Here is an 18,497-nt window from a genome sequence, read left to right on the forward strand (position 1 = left end):
GGGGGACACCAGGCACAGGCTTCCAGAGCCCCTCCCACCGAGTCACGCAGGACACGCTTAACTCCCCCACATGGAGCCGTGACAACACGTGTGAGATGTCGTCTACCAGGGAGCTCGTCAGAGATCCATGCCTGGGGATTTTACGGGGGGCTGGTCCCTGTGGGCAGCCTCTGCCTGGCACGTACCAAACTCCAGACTCCTGGGGGGAGAGCAGGTGTCAGCACAAAGTGCATTGTTTGCGCAGACAGTGAGCCTCTCTTCTCAGTCCTGCAAATGAGGGGAATCCAAGTTGCCCGGCGCCCGCAGGGGCGGCCTGGCAAGCTGGCCTTTCTGGGGACAGCTGTCTCAGGATAGCTTTCTGCACAGTTTCCCCTGGCCCCCATTCTTACAGGCCCTTCTCCAGCAGGCAAGGCCACCCCCTCCATTCATTTTCTGCCCTCTGGAAAGTGGGGAGGCTCCCCATGGCCTCCCCTCCGGGCAGCGCCAGGCTTTGAAGCAGCCCCTGCCCACCCAGCCTATCACGTTGCTCCTCCAGTGTGGGTTTCCTTGAGCTCCCTGTGACCCAGGACCCTGGCCCCAGGGGCAGCTGGAAGAAACTGGCGGTACCGGAGATTGGTGGGCAGGGCAGGCCCCGCTGGCCTGGCACTTAGAGTTTGGAGGGTGACCAGCTGCCAGGCCTGGTGGTGAAACCCCTGGGGGAGGGGTGGCTGGTGTGGACACAGGGAGCCTGAGGGCTGGGGACAGGCTTGCGACAGTGAGGGGCCTTCCCGGTGGGCTGGGTGGGATGGGCCCGCTGGGCCCACTCTGTCTGCCCGAGGAGCTGTGTCCCTTGGGGTCATGACCTCACTCGGCCTCTTCGGAGTTTGTTTTTCATCTATAAACTGATGAATTGGAGAGAGGGTCCGAGTGCCCCTCCCCTGTTTCAGAAGGGTCTCGTGGGCTCTGGACCCATCCTGAGTCATGGAGAAGGTGCGACTGGGCAGGAGGGTACAGGAAGGTGCGGGCCAAGCCTCCTCGTCTAGTCAGGAAGCTGGCCTCACGGAGGGGCCGCGTGTTCTGCCGTGGCACCCTGTGTTTGAGACCTGCCGGGGGGCTGTGTGACTCACCTTCGTCACTGTGTGTTATGGGCCGAATTGTGTCCCCCCAGATTTGTGTGTTGAAACTCCCAGCACCTCAGAATGTGGCTGTATTTGGAGATGGTGATGAAGGTAAAATGAGGTTACTAGGGTGGGCCCTGGTCCAATCTGACTGCTGTCCTTATTAGGAGAGGAGATTAGGACACACACACACAGAGGCCATCTGAGGACAGAGGGGGAAGACGCCAGCTACACATCAGTGAGAGAGGCCTCAGAGGAAGCAGCCCCGCCCACACTTTGATCTTGGACTCTGGCCTCCAGAATTGTTGGAGCCGCCTGGCCTCCTACGGCTGCCCTAGGATACAGATATGCTACGTGTGCAGTCGCGTTAAGCCCCACCCTGTCTGGAAGGATGTTTGGACAACCAAGGGGCAGGAAGGACCCTTGTTCCCCCAACCCTCGGCTGGCAGGACCTTTATGGTAGCCCAGGTCTTTGTGGAGCAAACACCTGCCTAGGACATGGCCAGAAGCGTGCCAGCTCTTGACACCTGAGCCCGAGGGGGCAGCCCCTGTGAGGAGCTGATCTTGGCCCTTGGTGGACTCCCCTGCCTCTGCCCTCCTGACCCTGAGGTTACCCGGTTAACAGGGGTCAGTCAATTTCTCAGTCTGACGGATACACCAGTGGCTTCTGATGGAACATACAGGGTGGGCGTTTGCCTCTGCTGGATGTCTCAGGGGCCACTCCAGTCCCTGGAGAATCGCTTTGACAGGTGTTCTTGGGCGTTTGTTCCAGACTCTTCTGCACGACGGCCCCCTCTCCGGCGGGAGCCAGCCCTCCATGCGCACAGGCTGGCCGGTAGAGGGAGCCGTCGCCCTTCTCCTCTAGGCCCACACGGCCCGCTCTGTGGGCTTTGCCTGGAGGAAGCTTGTAGCGGGTGAGGGGGCGGTCTGTCCGCTGGGGTCCACCACCCCGTGGTCGGGACTTGGACTTGGCTGTTGCAGGAATCAACCCTCCAAGGTTTTGACTTATATGCTTAGAAACACATCCATCAGAGGGCCTCCTCGTGGCCTAAGGGAAGCCCTCGTTGGTGAAACGCGGGGTGTCCATGGTGCGGCCCTGCCCCGGGTGAACGGGGGAGCTGCTGACCTTCTCCCTAAGCCTGTGTGGGCAGGGGTCCCGCACAGCCAGAGGGTCCCCCCAGGGATGCTCACGTGTCTGCCTGCTTGGAGGAACTTTTCACCTGGGTACCTGTCGGGGCTGAGAGCAGGAGCTGCTCCTGGGCCTGTTTCTAATTCACGTCTGGCTCTTGGTCGGGATTTAATCCAAGACTTGCTCTGTTGCAACTCACCTTTGTGGGAGAAGGGTGTGGGGTAGAGGGGTGCAGGGCGGAGACGGGACGAGCCCCCAGCTGCCAGGTGCCCGGGTGGCAGTGATGAAGCAACTCGTCCTGGATGGGGAAACGTGCGCAGTAAAGGCTGGCAGAGCAAGTGACTGTGACGTGTGGGGGTCACCCCAGGCACCCCTGCTACAGACGAGGAGAAGTTACACAGCTGTGTGGGCCTGATGTGTCCCTCCCTGCGTCCCATCTGTCAACGTGACGGGTTCAACAGGCATCCTTAGCCGGCCTAGAGAGCTGACTGCCCTCACTGCACTGGATGAATTCCAGAGGGAACTGGCCGTGGGAGGGTGGGACCCCAGTGTCACTAACAACAACCCCAGACAGTGTCAGAGCCAGATGAGCTTTCAGGGGGTGCTTTGAGGCTGATGGTCCAGGAGGACCTCCCGAGGCACCGTGCCTGGGTGACCTCACTTAGTCCTTGCAGCAGTCCACGGGGAAAGGACCGTCTACTGGCGTCGAGGGCAACTGAGCAATTGTGTGGGCCGCAGCAGGCCATCAGGTGAACTGTGTCTCGTCTGTGTCCCCATACGTCAGTGCCCTGAGTGTCCGGCTCTCCCCACAGGCTATGCACACTGGAAGGGTCAGGTGCTGAACTCAGATGAACTCCAGGAGCTGTACGATGGTCTGAAGCTGAACGACGTGAACAAATATGACTACGTGCTCACGGGTAAGGCCCAGAGGGAGCCAGGCACTGGAGCTGGTGGGCCTCGCTCTAGCAGGGGGTGGGCTGGGGAAGGCCCGGACCACCCGTGACACTGCGCTTCTGTGGTCCCTGCCTCCTTCAAGGAGGGTGGCGCATGCCACCAAGAACTCGGTGGGGCTCTAGTGACCGCCATGACCCCGTAGCGTGACCTTGGGGTCCTGGCCAGGCCGTGCTTGCTCGCATGATGACTGTCCTGGCCGTGCCAAGTCACCATGCTGGGGTTCCGGAGCCCACGGTGGGGGACAGGTGGGGTGTTGGGAGGGTGTCGGGGGGTGAAAACGCCCAGGTGAGCAACATGCTGCCACCTGGTGCGTTGGGTACATTGACAGACCCCCATGGTAAAAAGAAGAAGTACCCATTTGTATTTATATACACAGTTAAAAGGGAATACACTTATTCTTGAAAGTGAAAAGACAGAAGGAGAACATTCCTCATACACTGTTACCGTGGCCTCTTCCTTTCGTTTAAAACTTGACATTTCTTTGGGAAATGCCTGGTGTCCCCTCAGTGACTCTGCTTGTTGGGGGACACTCCGTCTTAACCATGGCCCCAGGATCTGAGGACCACCCGCCGTTCTCCAGGGCAGAACGCTTTCGATGGCGCTCTTTTCTCCTTTTGCCGCGGTCGGTTGGCGCGAGCCTTCTGTTTTACACGGGTGGCCTGGATTTCCCTCCCAAAGGTTACATGAGGGACAAGTCCTTCCTGGCCATGGTGGTGGACATCGTGCGGGAGCTGAAGCACCAGAACCCCAGGCTCGTGTATGGTAGGTGCTGGGATCACATCGCAGGCACAGGTGGCTGGCCCCTTCTTGGGTGGGGTCGACCTGGGGCCCCGCGAATGGCGGCTCAGCCTCCTTCCTTTGGGCCCCTCCTTCACGTTCCTCCTCTCCCAGCCTGTAAAGCTCTGCGTCTGCCGGGCCTCTGGGGATGTGAGCCTTCAGAGCTCAGGGGGCTTAGAAACGTCTTCACGGTGAACCTGGCGTCTGTGTGAGAGAAGCAGGTTATAAGTGTGCTGTAATCGGTGTCAGCGTGCAAAGGCCGGGCGGCCAGGCAATGCAGTGGGGTGCACGGGACCACCCCTGACCCTAGAGAGGGTGGGGGTGCACACCCTGGGCAGGGCCAGGACAACAAAATGCAAAATGCCAGGTAACAAGATAAATGAGAACAGGAGACCACGCTTTTCCCAAGCTTTTAGTTGCGTACATGAAATTTAACAATAAAAGTAAACGATAAGGGTTTTTCTCACCTGCTGCAGCTCTTGCTGATAAGATGCCCCTTGTGTCTCCGCAGTGTGCGATCCAGTGATGGGTGACAAGCGGGATGGTGAAGGCTCCATGGTTAGTAATTTCATGCGTATTTAAGGTGGTGAGTGGACCCATTGCTGTTAATCCTAACACAGGACACTGGTTGTCTAAACGCCTGACTGGGGAGACCCTGCGCTCGGGGGTGAAGACATAACCCTCATTAGGAGGAGAAGCAGCCGTAGGCAGAAGAGGTTTTCTGGGCTGGCCCCGTGGCTTAGCGGTTAAGTGCGCACGCTCCGCTGCTGGCGGCCCGGGTTCAGATCCCGGGTGCGCACCGACGCACCGCTTCTCCAGCCATGCTGAGGCCGCGTCCCACATACAGCAACTAGAAGGATGTGCAACTATGACATACAACTATCTACTGGGGCTTTGGGGGAAAAAAAAAATAAATAAAAATTATTAAAAAAAAAAAGTTTTCTGTAAAGAGTGAGAGAGTAGACATTTTCGGGCTGTGTGTCCCTGTTGTAGCCAAAAGCAGCCACAGACCGTCTACAGATGAACAGACATGGCTGTTTTCTAATAAGCTTTCATGTATGGACACTGAAATTTGAATTTCCTGTAGTTTCCCTATGTCACAAAATGTTATTCTTCTTTTGACTTGTTTCCCCCACCTGTGTAAAAATGTAAAAATTGCTCTCAGCCCGCAAGCCGTACACAGACAGGCAGCGGGCCCAGCTCGCCGTCCCTGCTGTGGGACAGAGTGGGTGACGGCATAAAGTGGAGAAGGTGGAAAGTCACACCATGGCCTTCCTGGAAGCCTGGGATGTTAGGGCTGGAAGGACCATGCCCTGGCCTGCCCTCAGGCCCCTGGAGCCCTTGGGTCCCCACACTCTGCCCCTATGGTGTGCATGTCTCGTGTGCACAGTCGGGGTGCCCGGGTTGAGCTTGGACTCGAACGTTCCCGGGTTTCGTTTCCTCCTCCTCTGTGTGCGTCAGCCTGTGCTCCTTGTCTCCTCTTTTCCTCAGTACGTTCCAGAGGATCTCCTTCCAGTTTACAGAGAAAAGGTTGTGCCGGTGGCGGACATTATAACCCCCAACCAGTTTGAGGCCGAGTAAGTAATTTGAAACGGCTAACGCTTTCAGATCTCCCGATGGGGAGAGGGACAGAGTCGTGCCGGGAGCGTCCCCACGTCCGCTCCGGGCTTCCCCGTTCAGGCCACCCAGGGGCTCCTCCGAAGGTCCTACCTTGGGGGGAGCAGAAATCGGGCACCGGGGTAGGGGGCAGGCCATCCCTGAGTCGGGCAGCCGCCTGCCGCCTGAGTGCCAGGGCCGACGTGGCTGCTGTCCCTTGTTCTTGTTACATGTAAACGTTAGCCACAATCGGGAACTTCACCACACCCCTGTGGTGTGTGAGAGTCCCCTTTTAAAACTAAATTTTACCTTCGACCCGCCCCCAGACACGTCACGGTGGCCACCTGGTCGGTGATGGCCAGCAGGTGCTGGGTTAGTCCCCTGTGGGGATGGAGGGGTGTTCCCGGTGCTGCTGCAGCTTTGGGGACGTCACAGGTGGAACGCAGAGAAGTGACGTCCCACCTGTCCCTACCTATCTTCCAGGTTACTGAGTGGCAGAAAGATCCACAGCCAGGAGGAGGCGTTAGCGGTAAGGAGACCTTCCAGGGGGTGTGGGACAGGCAGCGCTGCTCACTGTGGCGAGGGGGCAGCCACACGCTCTCGGGGATGGGAGGTGGACACCCCAACTGGCCAGCATCCCAGCTTCCAGTCAGCCAGCCAGCAGGGCCGGGGGACGCGATGTAAATCTGTTTTGGCCACTTGCTTGGTCCCCTGCTGCTTAGTGCCTGTCGGAGGCTGCTCTGCTTATAACAGCAGTCCCTGTGTGAGCTTCCGGGGGCGGCCCTAACGGTACCCCACACCCCCGGCTCAGAGCAACAGAAGCATGTTCTCATGGCTCTGGAGGCTGGAAGTCTAGAATCAAGGTGCTGGGGGGCTGTGCTCTGTCTGAAACCTGCGGGGAAGAATCTGTTCCGTGCCTCTCTCCCAGCTTCCAGTGGTTGCTGGCAGGCCTTGGCGATCCTGGGCTGGTGGGCGTCGCTCCAGTCCTTGCCTCCGTCTTCCCTGGCGTGTGTGTGTGTGTGTGTGTGTGTGTGTGTGTGTGTGTGTGTGTCCTGATCTCCTTTTCGTATCAGGACACTAGTCATATTGGGTTAGGGCCCACCCTAAAGACCTCATCTTAACTTGGTTAGAGCTGCACAGACCGGATTTCCAAATAAGGAAGTAGGAACCCTTCTGAGGTACGGCGCCTAGGGCTTCATTGTCTCTTTTGGGGGGACACAGTTCACCCCGTGACTGTCACAGCAGTTACTGAGCGTTCGCTCTGTGCCGGCGCCTGTGAGTCTAGCTGTCTGAGTCCTCTAGCACTCCCAGGCGCAGCTTGCCTCCCTGGTGGCCTCAGTCTGCAGCAGGGGCCTGCCTCCACGGGAGCGGGCTTGCCCTCCCCATGAGAGCGCCACCGCCTGCCCGTGGGACAGGCCCGCTGCTCGTGCCGAGGTTCTGCCCCCTGGTGGACGGTCAGAGAAGTGAACACACTGAGTGTGCACCAAGCGCACGCTGGTACCATCCAGTTGTTTCTCCCTGGTCAACCAAAAACTCTCTGTACCTGTCACGGTCCACCAGGGACCAGTAGGAGGGGTGGGTGCGTGTGTGTCCGTGCCCGTGCCCACGTGGGGGGTGTCTGTGTATATATGTGGTGTGTGTGCATGTGTGTGAGAGTGTGCAGTGTGTGTGGTATGCATGTGTGCTGCGTGCACATGTGTGTATGTGTATGAAGAGATTGATTGCAAGGAATTGTCTTGCACCTTTTGGGGGCTTGCTGGGCATGTCTGGAACCTGCAGAGACAGTCATCAGGAGGGGCGGGCTGGAAGTGTGAGGCAGGAGCTGCAGCCCAAGGAGAGATTTCTTCTTCAAAGTTCTTTTTTTTTTTTTTTAAGATTTTATTTATTTATTTTCCCCCCAAAGCCCCAGTAGATAGTTGTATGTCATAGCTGCACATCCTTCCAGTTGCTGTATGTGGGACGCGGCCCCAGCATGGCCAGAGAAGCAGTGGGCTCCGGGGATCCGAACCCGGGCTGCCAGCAGCGGAGCGCGTGCACTTAACCGCTAAGCCATGGGGCCGGCCCCAAAGTTCTTTTTGACCCCCCCCAACCCCAGGACTCATGAAGGTCGGCCTCCTGCCAGTCCGTAGCCTTAGGTGAGGTTTACCACCCCCTGGGCTGTGTGCCCAAGCAACAGACCTGGGTCTGGCGTGCCAAGGGCCGCTATGGACCTCATGCCGTCCGTGAGCTCATCAGAGGTGTGAGCTCTCTCACCGTCCAGGAAATACTCTCCAAGGAGCCAAGTCCCCGGGTCAGAGCTGGAGGTGGCCAGATGTGGCCACACCCAGGCCCGTGGGGCTGCAGTGCCTCTTTCCCCGATGTGCAGGAGGGACGCTGGGGTAGGAGAGCAGGGTGGGAGGGGAACCCTCCTCCCGTTCTGAGAGCCTTGCTCTGAGCTGGCATAGCATGTGGTGCCCGGTGCAAGGTGGGTGCTAGGTGGGTGGCCTGCCCCGTGAGTGTATGTGTGTGCGTGCATGCGTATGTGCACGGCAGGGGGCACATCTCCCACAGCCTGCGCTGGGCTTTGGAGCAAAGGGCGGCCACCCGGCCACGCGATCACAAGCATTTCTCTGAGACAGTTGCACAAGGAAGACATGTCAGTTCCTCATTGCTGTGTGACCTGGGCTCACGAGGGGAGGGGAGCGGCCGCCGTGCTGTGAGTCAGGGGCCAGCCTCTCCTAGGCCCGGGGAATGTGCCGTGGAGTCCACACGGGCCCTGGGGCACCAGAAACTCCTAGTGTGTGTGGATGATTCAGGGTCAGCACAGAGCTTCTCAGGTTCTCAGAGTGACCCCACAAGAGAATAGGAGTCCTGAGCGGCTCTGTGAGTGCTGGCCCTGTGGAGGTGGGGTGAGGCTGCCTCCCGCCTGAGACGAGGCCCCCTGCCTTTCTCCTCCACCTCTCCACACCTGGCCTCCCACTCTGGCTTAGCCAGCACTTTCCCGAGCCCTGGTTTACCCCAGTGGGTATTTTGTCACAAGGCATTGTGCCCTCGGAGGGCAGGGAGCCTCCAGACCCTGGTGTGTTGTAGATGTTTGTTGAATGAATGAATGAGCGAGTAAGTGGCTGCCAGAACAGATGGGAGCCGTTGTTGCTTGGTGGTGTGCGTGGTTTTGTCACCCTGGAGCCCGGATGAGGAAGGACAGCCAGCCTGGGCCTGGGCCTGTCCCTATGTGGGCATAGGGAGGGCACGGAAGGGGACCGGCAGGCACGCACCCTCGGACCTGAAGCTGGAGGGGATGGGGATGGCGGCACTAACCAGCAAAGCTGTCACATGGTGGGCATGCGCTGGTCGGGGCAGGCCGGGACCAGGGTGCGGTGCCCCAGGTTCTCGGCCTCTGTCTGCATCCCATTAGGCCAAACCATGTGAGAGCACGTCCGAGGCGCGAGTTCCAGTCGTGCCTGTTGTTTGGGCTCGTGGGTCGGGGGTGGCGGCTGACGTGCTCCCCATGCTCCGGCAGGTCATGGACATGCTGCACTCAATGGGCCCCGACACGGTGGTCATCACCAGCTCCGACCTGCCCTCCCCTCGGGGCCCCGACTACCTGATCGCGCTGGGGAGCCAGAGGATGCGTAAGTCCCACGCCCGCTCTCGCCACGGCGCTCGGCTCCCTTCCGCCTTTCCGCCCCGTGTCCCTCAAGGCTTCTGAGAATGTTTTGGGTTAGAAAGAAATAGAAAGAAAGTCATGCTTTACTCAGTGGATAGTCAGTTTCCTGAACTCCTATCACCCCGAGAAAGATGACACTGAAGACAGAATTGAGACAGGTTTCTGTGACACGGGGTGCGGTGGAGCAGGAGGTGCTGACAGGCTCCCCCGTGGTCACGGAACAGCTCTCGGTGTCCACGACCGCATAGGTGAAGGGGGGTCCAGTGCCAGCCTCACCGGGAGGGCGTTTCATGCTCCACTGTGTTGATAGTTTACTCACGCAAATGCCAGCTGGATTGATGTTCTCTGCACAGCGTTAAAATGACACGGAGGGCTGGGCTAACACCCAGTCCTGCGGGTGGCCTGCTCACGACCCTTCTGTGTCTGTGAAAGAACACTCAAACACACACACACACACTCACATACACTCACAGACCCCCACTTCATTAAGTTCACATAGTCCCTACAGCTCTAGGTGCCCTTGTTACTCCCGTGGGCCACGGGCTCCGTCGTTGTCACGTCACATCATGTCCGCTGGCCTCTTGTCGAGCTGCACAGTGTCTCCCCCCAACCCCTGCCCTGCCTTACTGGCCCTCCAGTCTTTCACCTTCTCCCTTGGGACAGGGGCAGCCGCTGGAGGGCACGGGGGGCCCTGGGAGGCCCTGAGCCCTGGGTTCTGTCTGTGTGAGTCCTCTGGCGGGCAACGCTAGCCCTCCCTGTCGCGTGCAGAGGAAGGAACGGGGAGGAGGCGGAAAGGCCAGTTCCCAGGCCACAAGGCTGGCCCTCTGCTGCCAGGGGGCTCAGGGCTCAGCCAGCCCTGCTCTTCTCCCCCAGGGAAGCCCGACGGTGCCGTGGTGATGGAGCACATCCGCATGGAGATGCACAAGGTGGACGCAGTCTTCGTGGGCACTGGGGACCTCTTCGCCGCCATGCTCCTGGCGTGGACACACAAGCACCCCAATGATCTCAAGGTCAGCAGGACGCACCCCTCCCCACCCATGCGCCTCTGTGGGGAGCTGGGTACCGTGGTTCGAAGATGGGGAGGGACGACCAGGCTTACCGTGAGCGGAGGACAGGGAGGGCGGTCAGGCCGGGCTCCAGAGTCCCCGTCTGGGTTGAGTTCCAGCCCCACTCCTCACCCTCTCTCTCATTTGTGAGCAGGGGTGATCAGGGTACTGTGGGGGCTTAAACGGAAGAGCATGTTTAAAACGTGCTGGAGTCAGCCAGGTCCCGCCCGTGGGGGAGTCCTGAGCCTGGTGGAATTGGAGGGCTGGAGCTGAGGACTGAGAGGTGGTGTTGCAGCCTCGGTAACTCGGTAACTAGGAGCATCTTCCAGGAGAGCAGTACAGTGAAAGTTTGTCCTGCAATGTAGCTGCTACAGTGACTTGGTAGCCTGGAGGCTGGGCCCCCTTGGGGGATGAGGGGCGGGCTCTGAAGTCAGACTTGCCTGGAGAGCTGTCTCTAGGCATCCCCTGAGAACGTGGGAAGGGCGGTCATGAGGGGAGAGGTCAGAGAAAAGAACCAGGCCTCCGTCTCCGTTGGGTCCACTTGAGGAAAGAATAATTTGGAGATTGGAATCTGGAAGTGGATTCCCCTAAAGCTGTCTTTGCTGGGCACCTGGAAGGGCCCCATTTCCCCTGGGGCAGGCGCGCACCCTCCCCAGCACAGTTACGGCTGGGCGTCAGCTCGTGGTTGTGAAGTGCAGGGCTCAGGGGTGAGTGCTGTGACACAAAGCTGAAATGTGCCATCTCCTCCCCGGTCCCCCCGCTCCTGCCTCCCTCCTGGGCCGAGAGTGAGCCAGACCTGCCGTGTTTAATTAGCAGCTTCGGGGGCTCCGTCTGGTCCAGGCAGCGGCATCTTGGCCAGCTGGTGACCGGAGGAGGCCTCGCTGCTGGGCCGCCTAAGGCTGAGTCTGGGTTCAGCGCAGCCCCGGGTCTTGGAGTTGGGGGGCGGCGCGGGGTTGGGAGGGAGTTCCGCTTGCTTCCCCAGCACCTGCCAAGCCCTGAGTCTTCGACTTTGAGATACCGGCAAGCGATGACTTGGGCCAACTTTGAGGCAGGAGCTCTTTCCCATGTAGCTTCTTTATAATGAATTCGTTCTAGAAACACTTATTAAGCACCTACTACATACTGGACAACATTGACAGATCATGAGACGCAGGCCCTCCCCAGAGTTGTTTGTGGTCCAGAGGGAGGCAGTTAATTTAGTGCGTAGGTATCTGCTCAGTTCTGGGGTCTTTGCGGTGGGCTGTCCCATGGTGGTTTGGGGAGCGTGTGATGGCGGAGTCAGGGCCCTGGTAACTCAGAGGGTGGAGACAGTACTTGTGTTAATGGAAAATCCCATCCAGGCAGCTGCAGGCAGCAGTGGGGAGCAGAAAGCCTCGAGTCGAGCGGGGCCCAGTGTTTCTCTCCCCCCTGCAGGTGGCCTGTGAGAAGACTGTGTCGGCCATGCACCATGTTCTGCAGCGCACCATCAAATATGCTAAAGGTACTGCCTAGCTGGGCCCGCAGGGGTGGGGGGTGCACCTCTGCCTTCCCATGAGCCGGTCTCATTGGCTGGCGCTGTGTTTGGGAGCCTGAGTCAGAGCTGGGAGGGAGGGAGTCACCTGCTTGACTCTGGTGTGACCACTTTCTCCTGCTGTGAATGGAGTCCCCGGCTCCCGCTGGCTCCCTGGCCTTGGCCGTCAGGACCTGGGGCTGTGGGCAGCCGCCCGGAGCCCCCGTCTGAGAGGGGAACTCCGGAGGTAATCCTGACGGCTGGGGCGTGGGACAAAGGCCATGGAAGGAGGAGAGAAACTGAACGTCGCTTCTGCCTGCTCTGCCCGCTTCGTTAACGCTCTGTTTGTTCTGTAGGCCAGGCTGGGGAAGGACAGAAGCCCAGCATGGCCCAGCTGGAGCTGAGGATGGTCCAGAGCAAAAAGGACATCGAGAACCCGGAGATCGTGGTCCAGGCCACGGTGCTGTGAGGCGGCATGCCTCCGCCTCCCGACGCACGGCCTGTTGGTGTCTCCATTTCATTCCTGTGAAAAATGTAACGTCTGCCTTAGAGCTGTGATCGAAACTTGATATTTTTTTCTCTCATGAGTGTCCAGCATCAACTGGTCTTAATTGTGAAAGTGTGCCAGTCATGCTTTTTAAAAATAACAAAGCGATCACTGAAATGTCTAGTTTGGAAACCCAGCTCCCCTCCCCCCGAAGGCCCCTGGGCCTCCCTAGAAAACCAGCTCCGTGTTGACTGTTTCGGGGGTGTCCTCCTTGGGCCTCCCCGGCTGGTTCAGGGGTCCGTGGGATCCCCGCCCCATGTGGGCTGGGCCTGGGGAAGCCCCCGTGTCTGTGCGTCTCTGAGACCAAGTCGGGTTTTAACGGTCCACATTGGAGGAATTATGCCAAATATCTTTATTGTCTTCTGCCCTTATCTTCTTTGTTCCTGCATCAGAATTTTTGTTTCTGACTTTGCCACCCATTAGATCCCTGGGAATTTCAGATTTTCCGTCCTCTGTTCCACCTTATGGACAGGTCAGTGTTAGCTGGCTCAGACACGCACAGGCCCTGCACTGTCACTTTGATGGGGACCTTTCCGGGACCCCAAAAATTCAAGTGGGTCTGCAAATCTCACGTGTATCAGGGGGACCACCTTATGACTCACAAGTGTCTCTAGGGACCTGCTGGGAGATGTAACAGAGATAAAGGAAGGTCTGGTGCTTGGGGGGAGATGGCCGTGTCAGGTTCCTTGTGGAACTTACCTAGCTTGTGGTACGACAGGTTAAGTACTGTGTGTTTGCCACCTGCTGCTGGTGAAAAATGGATTGTGCCACAGTGTTCATGTACAGACAGGTACAGGGGGCTCCTGCCCCCGCATGTTTCACCCCAGTGGCCAGTGACCCACCCCGTTCTGCATTCTGTGCCAGCCAGATTCCAGGAAGCGAGAGGCTTGCCCAAGCAAGCTCTCTGCCCCTCTCTAAAGCGGGGAGCAGGAGCGGGCAGAGCTTCAGAGGAGCAGCTCTCAGGTGCCTCTAGCGAAGGCCGCAGCTAGGCCCTGACTCTAGTCCAGTCGTCCATTGCCAGGGTGCCCCTCCTGAAGACGCGGCCTGCCTTGATCTCAGCACCCACCCCCCCATCCCCGTTCCCCGCTCTGGCGGGTGCAGAGGTTTGCATCTCCCGGGAGCCCACAGCCTGGAGAGAAGTGGGGAGACTGCAGGATGTGGGGGGCCCGGATGTGGGCCCCTGGGAAAACACACTCCAAGGACGGCCTTTGTCCCCCACCCACGGCTCTGTGCCTACAGGCAGGCCGTCTCTTGGAGCCTGCACCCTCTTCTGGGGCAGTTCCAGTGTTTTCCAGAGGACTCTCACCTCTATGCTAGTGTACTCTTCACTGTTGGAAATGCCCTAAAGAGAAGAGATGCCCGTCTCTGTGGACTTGCTGCACCCTTCCACTTTCCTCTCCTCCCTGCTCTGCTCATGTTCTAAATGTCCTCACTCTCAGGCATCCATGTTCCCTGGGGCCTGTGCATGGGTCAGGGGTTCCCGGCTCCCCACGGTGGCCAGCAGGCCCAGGCATCGGTGTCCCTGTCCTGTTTCCTGGTTCCGAGGACCAGGCTCCTCTGAGCCCTGGGGCACGGCCCCCTGGACCAGCAGGAGGAGGAAGGCTGTGTCCGGCAGCCTGTTGGGGGCGGCCTTTCCAACACAGGGAGTGTGGGGACAGCCACAGTCACCCAGGGCCCTGGGCCTCTGCGGCACCTTCCACGGAAAATCTCGTCACTGCTAAGCAGAGCTGGGGAGACGGCCACACTGCCAACCAACGGGAAAAGCTTTTCTCTTTTAATATCAAGAGCAAGTATAAGACTGGGGAAAGAACCTAAATGTATCTCTCTTCTATGAGATGGTGAAGACCCACCCTGAGAATATGGTACTGGGCGTAGGGGCTTATTCTGTGTATACAGTGACCTTGAAGGGAAGTGCACTCTGAAAACACTATTTTCTTCTTGGTTCTTTAAGTTTTATTTCAGAGGCTTAGCCCCCACACTAGGTTTAATTCCTTTACTTCCCTATATTACACATAGAGTGATGAGAATTGTTCCACCTGTAGAGCTTCCTGTAAAATCGTGAACTCTGGCGTGACCCGAGACATTCTCCTGTCTCCTTTGGCTGTAAGGGCTGGACGGACCACGAGGAGAAGTTGAGGCTTGAGCCCTCCATACTGAGCATAGAAAATGGGGGGTCCTGAGAGCTGTTGCAGAGAGTGGGATGCATGTAGAAATAACATGAGCTTCTGCGGGAAACTGTGTAGGGGCAAAGTGTCCCTTTCATCCTGCTGGTGCAGATCCTGTGCTGTCTTAGGTCATTTCTGGGTGAACGTATTTCGACTGTCACAACAGCAGAGGCCCTGCGTTGTCTATGTGTAGAGTTTCCCATCCAGAAATTAAGCAGGGTCATTGGCTTGGTTCTTGATACAGGTTGGGTCCAAATTAGAATTCATCTTTGTTCTTCCTTCCCATAGTCGAGTAACATGCAAAATAATAATATTTATTTTAAGATGAGAGATGTCTCGGTCCTGAATCACCTGCTGATGACCAGAGTACAGATTTCAGTACTTTCTAGTTTCTCAAACCTTTTCCCATAGACCTTAAAGATGAATTACAGCATATGATCCTTTTCTTTTAACCAGTCTTAAATCATTGCCTCAGCTGCGAAGGTCGTCATGTTCTTCTGCGTTCTTTTGCAATACATGTCAGTGATGGTAAAAAGGAAGCCTTGTTTGTTGTTTGTTCTTAAACATGTTGGAACCAATTTGTAGAATGTTGATCAGTGTCACAATGGACCGAGCCTGGCTTGGCGTGACTGCACTGGTGAGTCAGTGGAGGAGGTGTTCAGTGCTGAGAGCGCGCTGTCTGCACCGTCATGCTGTGTGTTGGAGCCGCAGGCTCCTGTGGAGATAAAGCAGGGTGAGTCTTCTGCTCTAGGGAGGAGCCAGGCGGACAGGGCCCTGGGATGAAGGGATGTCCCCAGCCCTGAGTCCAGCTCATTGCTTGAACCTCATGTCCACTCCTCAGTTGAAATGTACAAAAGTGGAGGTGAGAGTATTGTGGCCGCTGGGCCTCCATGGCACACACGCCCTCGCCTTGTCTTTCCCCCTTTGATGGGGCCACCTGCCTGGGGCATCAGGGACCGTATCAGTGTGAATCTGAGGTGCCCTGTGACCACGTGACTGTATTCTGGTGCCAGAGTAGCCAGAAATCCATGTCCTCTGCCACCCAGCTGGTCTTGTGAGTCTCTCTCATGTCCATGTCCCTGTGGGGTGGGGTCCGCTCAGCACCTGCCTGGGCCGAAGGAGGGGAGTGGAGTTTGTGAGTGAGCAGAGTGGATCATGTACAGGCAGGGACGCTGTGAGCATGGTCTTGGCTCTCTGAGTCTGGGCAGGAGCCACATGGCCTCCAGACTCAACTCTGCCTGTCTGAGGGGCACGGCTGCTGAGCCTACCCCTTCTCATTCTGTGCCACCTCCCGCTGCCAGGCTGCAGGGGGCTTCCCTTCTCATCACTCCGTGTGGCTCTTTGCATTAAGACTTCCCTGGAGAGCCAGCTCCTGTGTCCCTGGAGGGGGCACTTAGAAGGACCCCAATCCCTGGGGAGGGCAGCTCTAGGAGGCCAGGAAGCCTTGAACTTGGGCCCAGTTGGTCTGGATGGACCTCATTCCTCCAGGAGACCCTCCTACTCTCTCCAGTTCTGCCCACAGGCGCTGGTGAGGCCCGTCCCTCGAAGCACAGTGATTGAGCCCCCACACATGCGGAGCTGTGTGCAGAGCTGGCATGTGTGTGTCTGTGCTGTGGTCGCTTTGTGACAGGTGCAGAATCAGGGGGCTGGAGGGTCTTCCTCAGCTTCTGCCAGCAGGGGTCAGCGAGGGCAGAAGGCGGGCAGTGGTGGGCAGGGGACGCCAGCCCCCACCTGGTAGATTGCAGACACCAGCCGCCCTTCTAGGAGGCATTTCTTCGGGTGTATAAGTCTCTGTCCCGTGATGAGAACCAGGCTTTGTAGTCTGTGCTGCACTGCACAGGGGTTGGGGGCCCTGGGTGTGTCCTGCCTCCCAGCAGAGCTCCAGAGGCTTGTCCTAGCATCACCGCTGTCTGGAAGCCTCTGCCTGGGCATGCTGCCATGCAGCTGGGCCTCATAGTTCCTAAAATCGTGGGCTTTTCATAGTACATATGTGTTCCTGTGGATTTCCTGTGGAAAATGTTTTCTGTTCTTAATGTGCGGGGAGACTGATTTAAAAGATGTCTTACCACATTCCTGCCTTTCGTTAGAGATTTGTGCTCACCAACAACACAATATGTTCCTTTGTTTAAGACGGAATTTAATGAGAAAATTTAGGTCTGACTTAAGAATTTTTAAAACTTTATATTAATGGAAAATTCTTCCTAGAATTTTCTTTTTAAATTCTGGTGGAATAAACATGTTTTAAAAGCTTTCCCACTGTCGGAGCCAAGCAGAGCCCTGTGTTCAGAGCTGGAGGCTCTACATCCATCTGACCCCCGGCTGTGGATCAATTTGGGGCACCTGCAAGCTTCGGGGTGGTCATGGTGAACGAAGCTCCCACGCCCACACTATTAGGGGGCAAGTTCTTCTGATCTCCTGCAGCAGGGAGCCCATTCTGGTAGGAAATGCCTTCATGAGCTCACTGGCCACTCTCCCTGGCCTGGGCCATCGCTGTCCTGCAAGTTGGCTCTGAAGCCAGAGAACGAGGGCCAGCCCTTCATCAGGCAGAATTGGGCAGACTGGAACAGAGAGGACAGTGCGCCACCCTGAGCCCTTGTCCTTGGGAAGCCCCCAAACAGGAGCCTTGGTCCTGACAGGGAAACTGGTCCTAACGAATCGGGCCAGCCTGCTCACCCGCCTGCTCTGCAGAGCCAGCCACCCTCCCGCACGCTCTTCTGAGTGCGGAGCTGGGTCAGCCGGTTTGAAGCCACTAGAGTTACTTTCTCCCGGAGGACCCTGGCCCGAGGAGGGCAAGTGCTGGGGTGATGGAAAAGGGGAATTGCCAGCCCGGGAACATGTTTTCAGTGTGTCCTGAAGAGGGAGGGGGGCGGACGCCAACCTGCAGCAGACCTCCAGCCCTGGTGCATTCCTGCAAATACCTGGGACTGTTGTCTTGACGGTGGGAAGTGTGGGTGTTAATGTTTGGGGAAGTGGAAGTGAATTCTTCATTTACCCCGTGTGGCCCCCCGAGGATGAGAAGTATGTGGGTGGTGTTTTGAATGCTTTTGCCTGTCTGGCCGCATACGTTCTAATTTAGAGTTGTAGTTGGAATTTTAGCCAAGGATGGCAAACCTGGACTGCCAGGACTGAGGTGCTGATGCAGGGCCCGGCGGATGCTGACCTGTCCTTCCTGGAAAGGAGCTCAGATTCGGGCGGTGTCTTGGGGGGTGATGCAATCTCAGAACAAAGCACGTCACCCCTCAGTCCCAGCTGTGAGGGAGGAATGGTCTCTGTGGGTTCATCAGCCCTGTGGTCTCCCAGGCCTGCGTCCTCTGGGTGTGTTTATAACATAAATTCCCTGTTGGCATGTAGAGGCGTGTCTGTCTGTGCTGGTCCTATTGACTTATGATTATCCACAAATAAATATTTTCATGGCGATTGTGTTGAAGTGTGATGATTTCGTTTCCCCTTGGGAACTCCCTTTTTTAAATGATCTGTGTATTACCTAAAGCCGTGTTATCCAGCCACCCAAGCAGTGGTTATTGCTGGAAATGGATGGGAGCCGATCCCTAAACTTCTCCCTCTTAAAGGAAATGTCCTGCCCTGTCCTGCCCACTGTGGCCCAGGTCCCATCCACTCTGCTCTGCCCTGGGGAGCTGGCCCGTATGCTCGGGCAGTGGACTCCGGGCCCTCAGACTTCCTGCAGGATTCGCCCAGAGATCAGAGGGAGAGGGGGCTCCCTTTCCCAGCCCCTCCCTGCCAGATCCTGAGAACCAGCTTCGGTCACTGATCAAGTGTCACTGCTCCTCCTGGTTCCAGTTCCTGTAGGCCTGGGAGGTGACAGCGCTGGTCCCACTAGCCCGGCAGGTACCACGCCATCCCTGTGGCTCACCCACACCTTTGTAACTGAGTCCTCGGGTCATCTCCAGGCCAGGCCAGGTCATTGCTCTGCCAGAAAGGCAAGGGGAAGGGTGGGAGCAGACGTGAAATGCAAAATGGTGCTGCCTCTGTGCAGGGGACCTGGGTGACCTCTCTCAAGACTATACATGCACGTGCCCTTCCAGCTGGGGGT

The 18,497-nt window shown here is 57.6% G+C and overlaps 1 protein-coding gene across 2 annotated transcripts in view; it reads left to right on the forward strand.

Moving 5' to 3' along the window:
* Window positions 1-17,861, forward strand: part of PDXK (pyridoxal kinase) — a 35,901-nt gene extending 18,040 nt beyond the window's left edge. For both annotated transcript variants that reach the window (XM_058523199.1, XM_058523200.1), the window contains exons 3-11: window positions 3,039-3,143; window positions 3,859-3,942; window positions 4,469-4,515; window positions 5,449-5,534; window positions 6,037-6,082; window positions 9,053-9,164; window positions 10,073-10,209; window positions 11,659-11,725; window positions 12,091-17,861. In XM_058523199.1, coding sequence (XP_058379182.1) covers window positions 3,039-3,143; window positions 3,859-3,942; window positions 4,469-4,515; window positions 5,449-5,534; window positions 6,037-6,082; window positions 9,053-9,164; window positions 10,073-10,209; window positions 11,659-11,725; window positions 12,091-12,203 — 797 coding nt within the window. In that variant the 3' untranslated portion in view covers window positions 12,204-17,861. The remainder of the gene's footprint in view (window positions 1-3,038; window positions 3,144-3,858; window positions 3,943-4,468; window positions 4,516-5,448; window positions 5,535-6,036; window positions 6,083-9,052; window positions 9,165-10,072; window positions 10,210-11,658; window positions 11,726-12,090) is intronic.
* Window positions 17,862-18,497: the final 636 nt, after the last annotated feature.

Source organism: Diceros bicornis, chromosome 27, assembly GCF_020826845.1.
Source record: "Diceros bicornis minor isolate mBicDic1 chromosome 27, mDicBic1.mat.cur, whole genome shotgun sequence".
Lineage (NCBI taxonomy): Eukaryota > Metazoa > Chordata > Mammalia > Perissodactyla > Rhinocerotidae > Diceros > Diceros bicornis.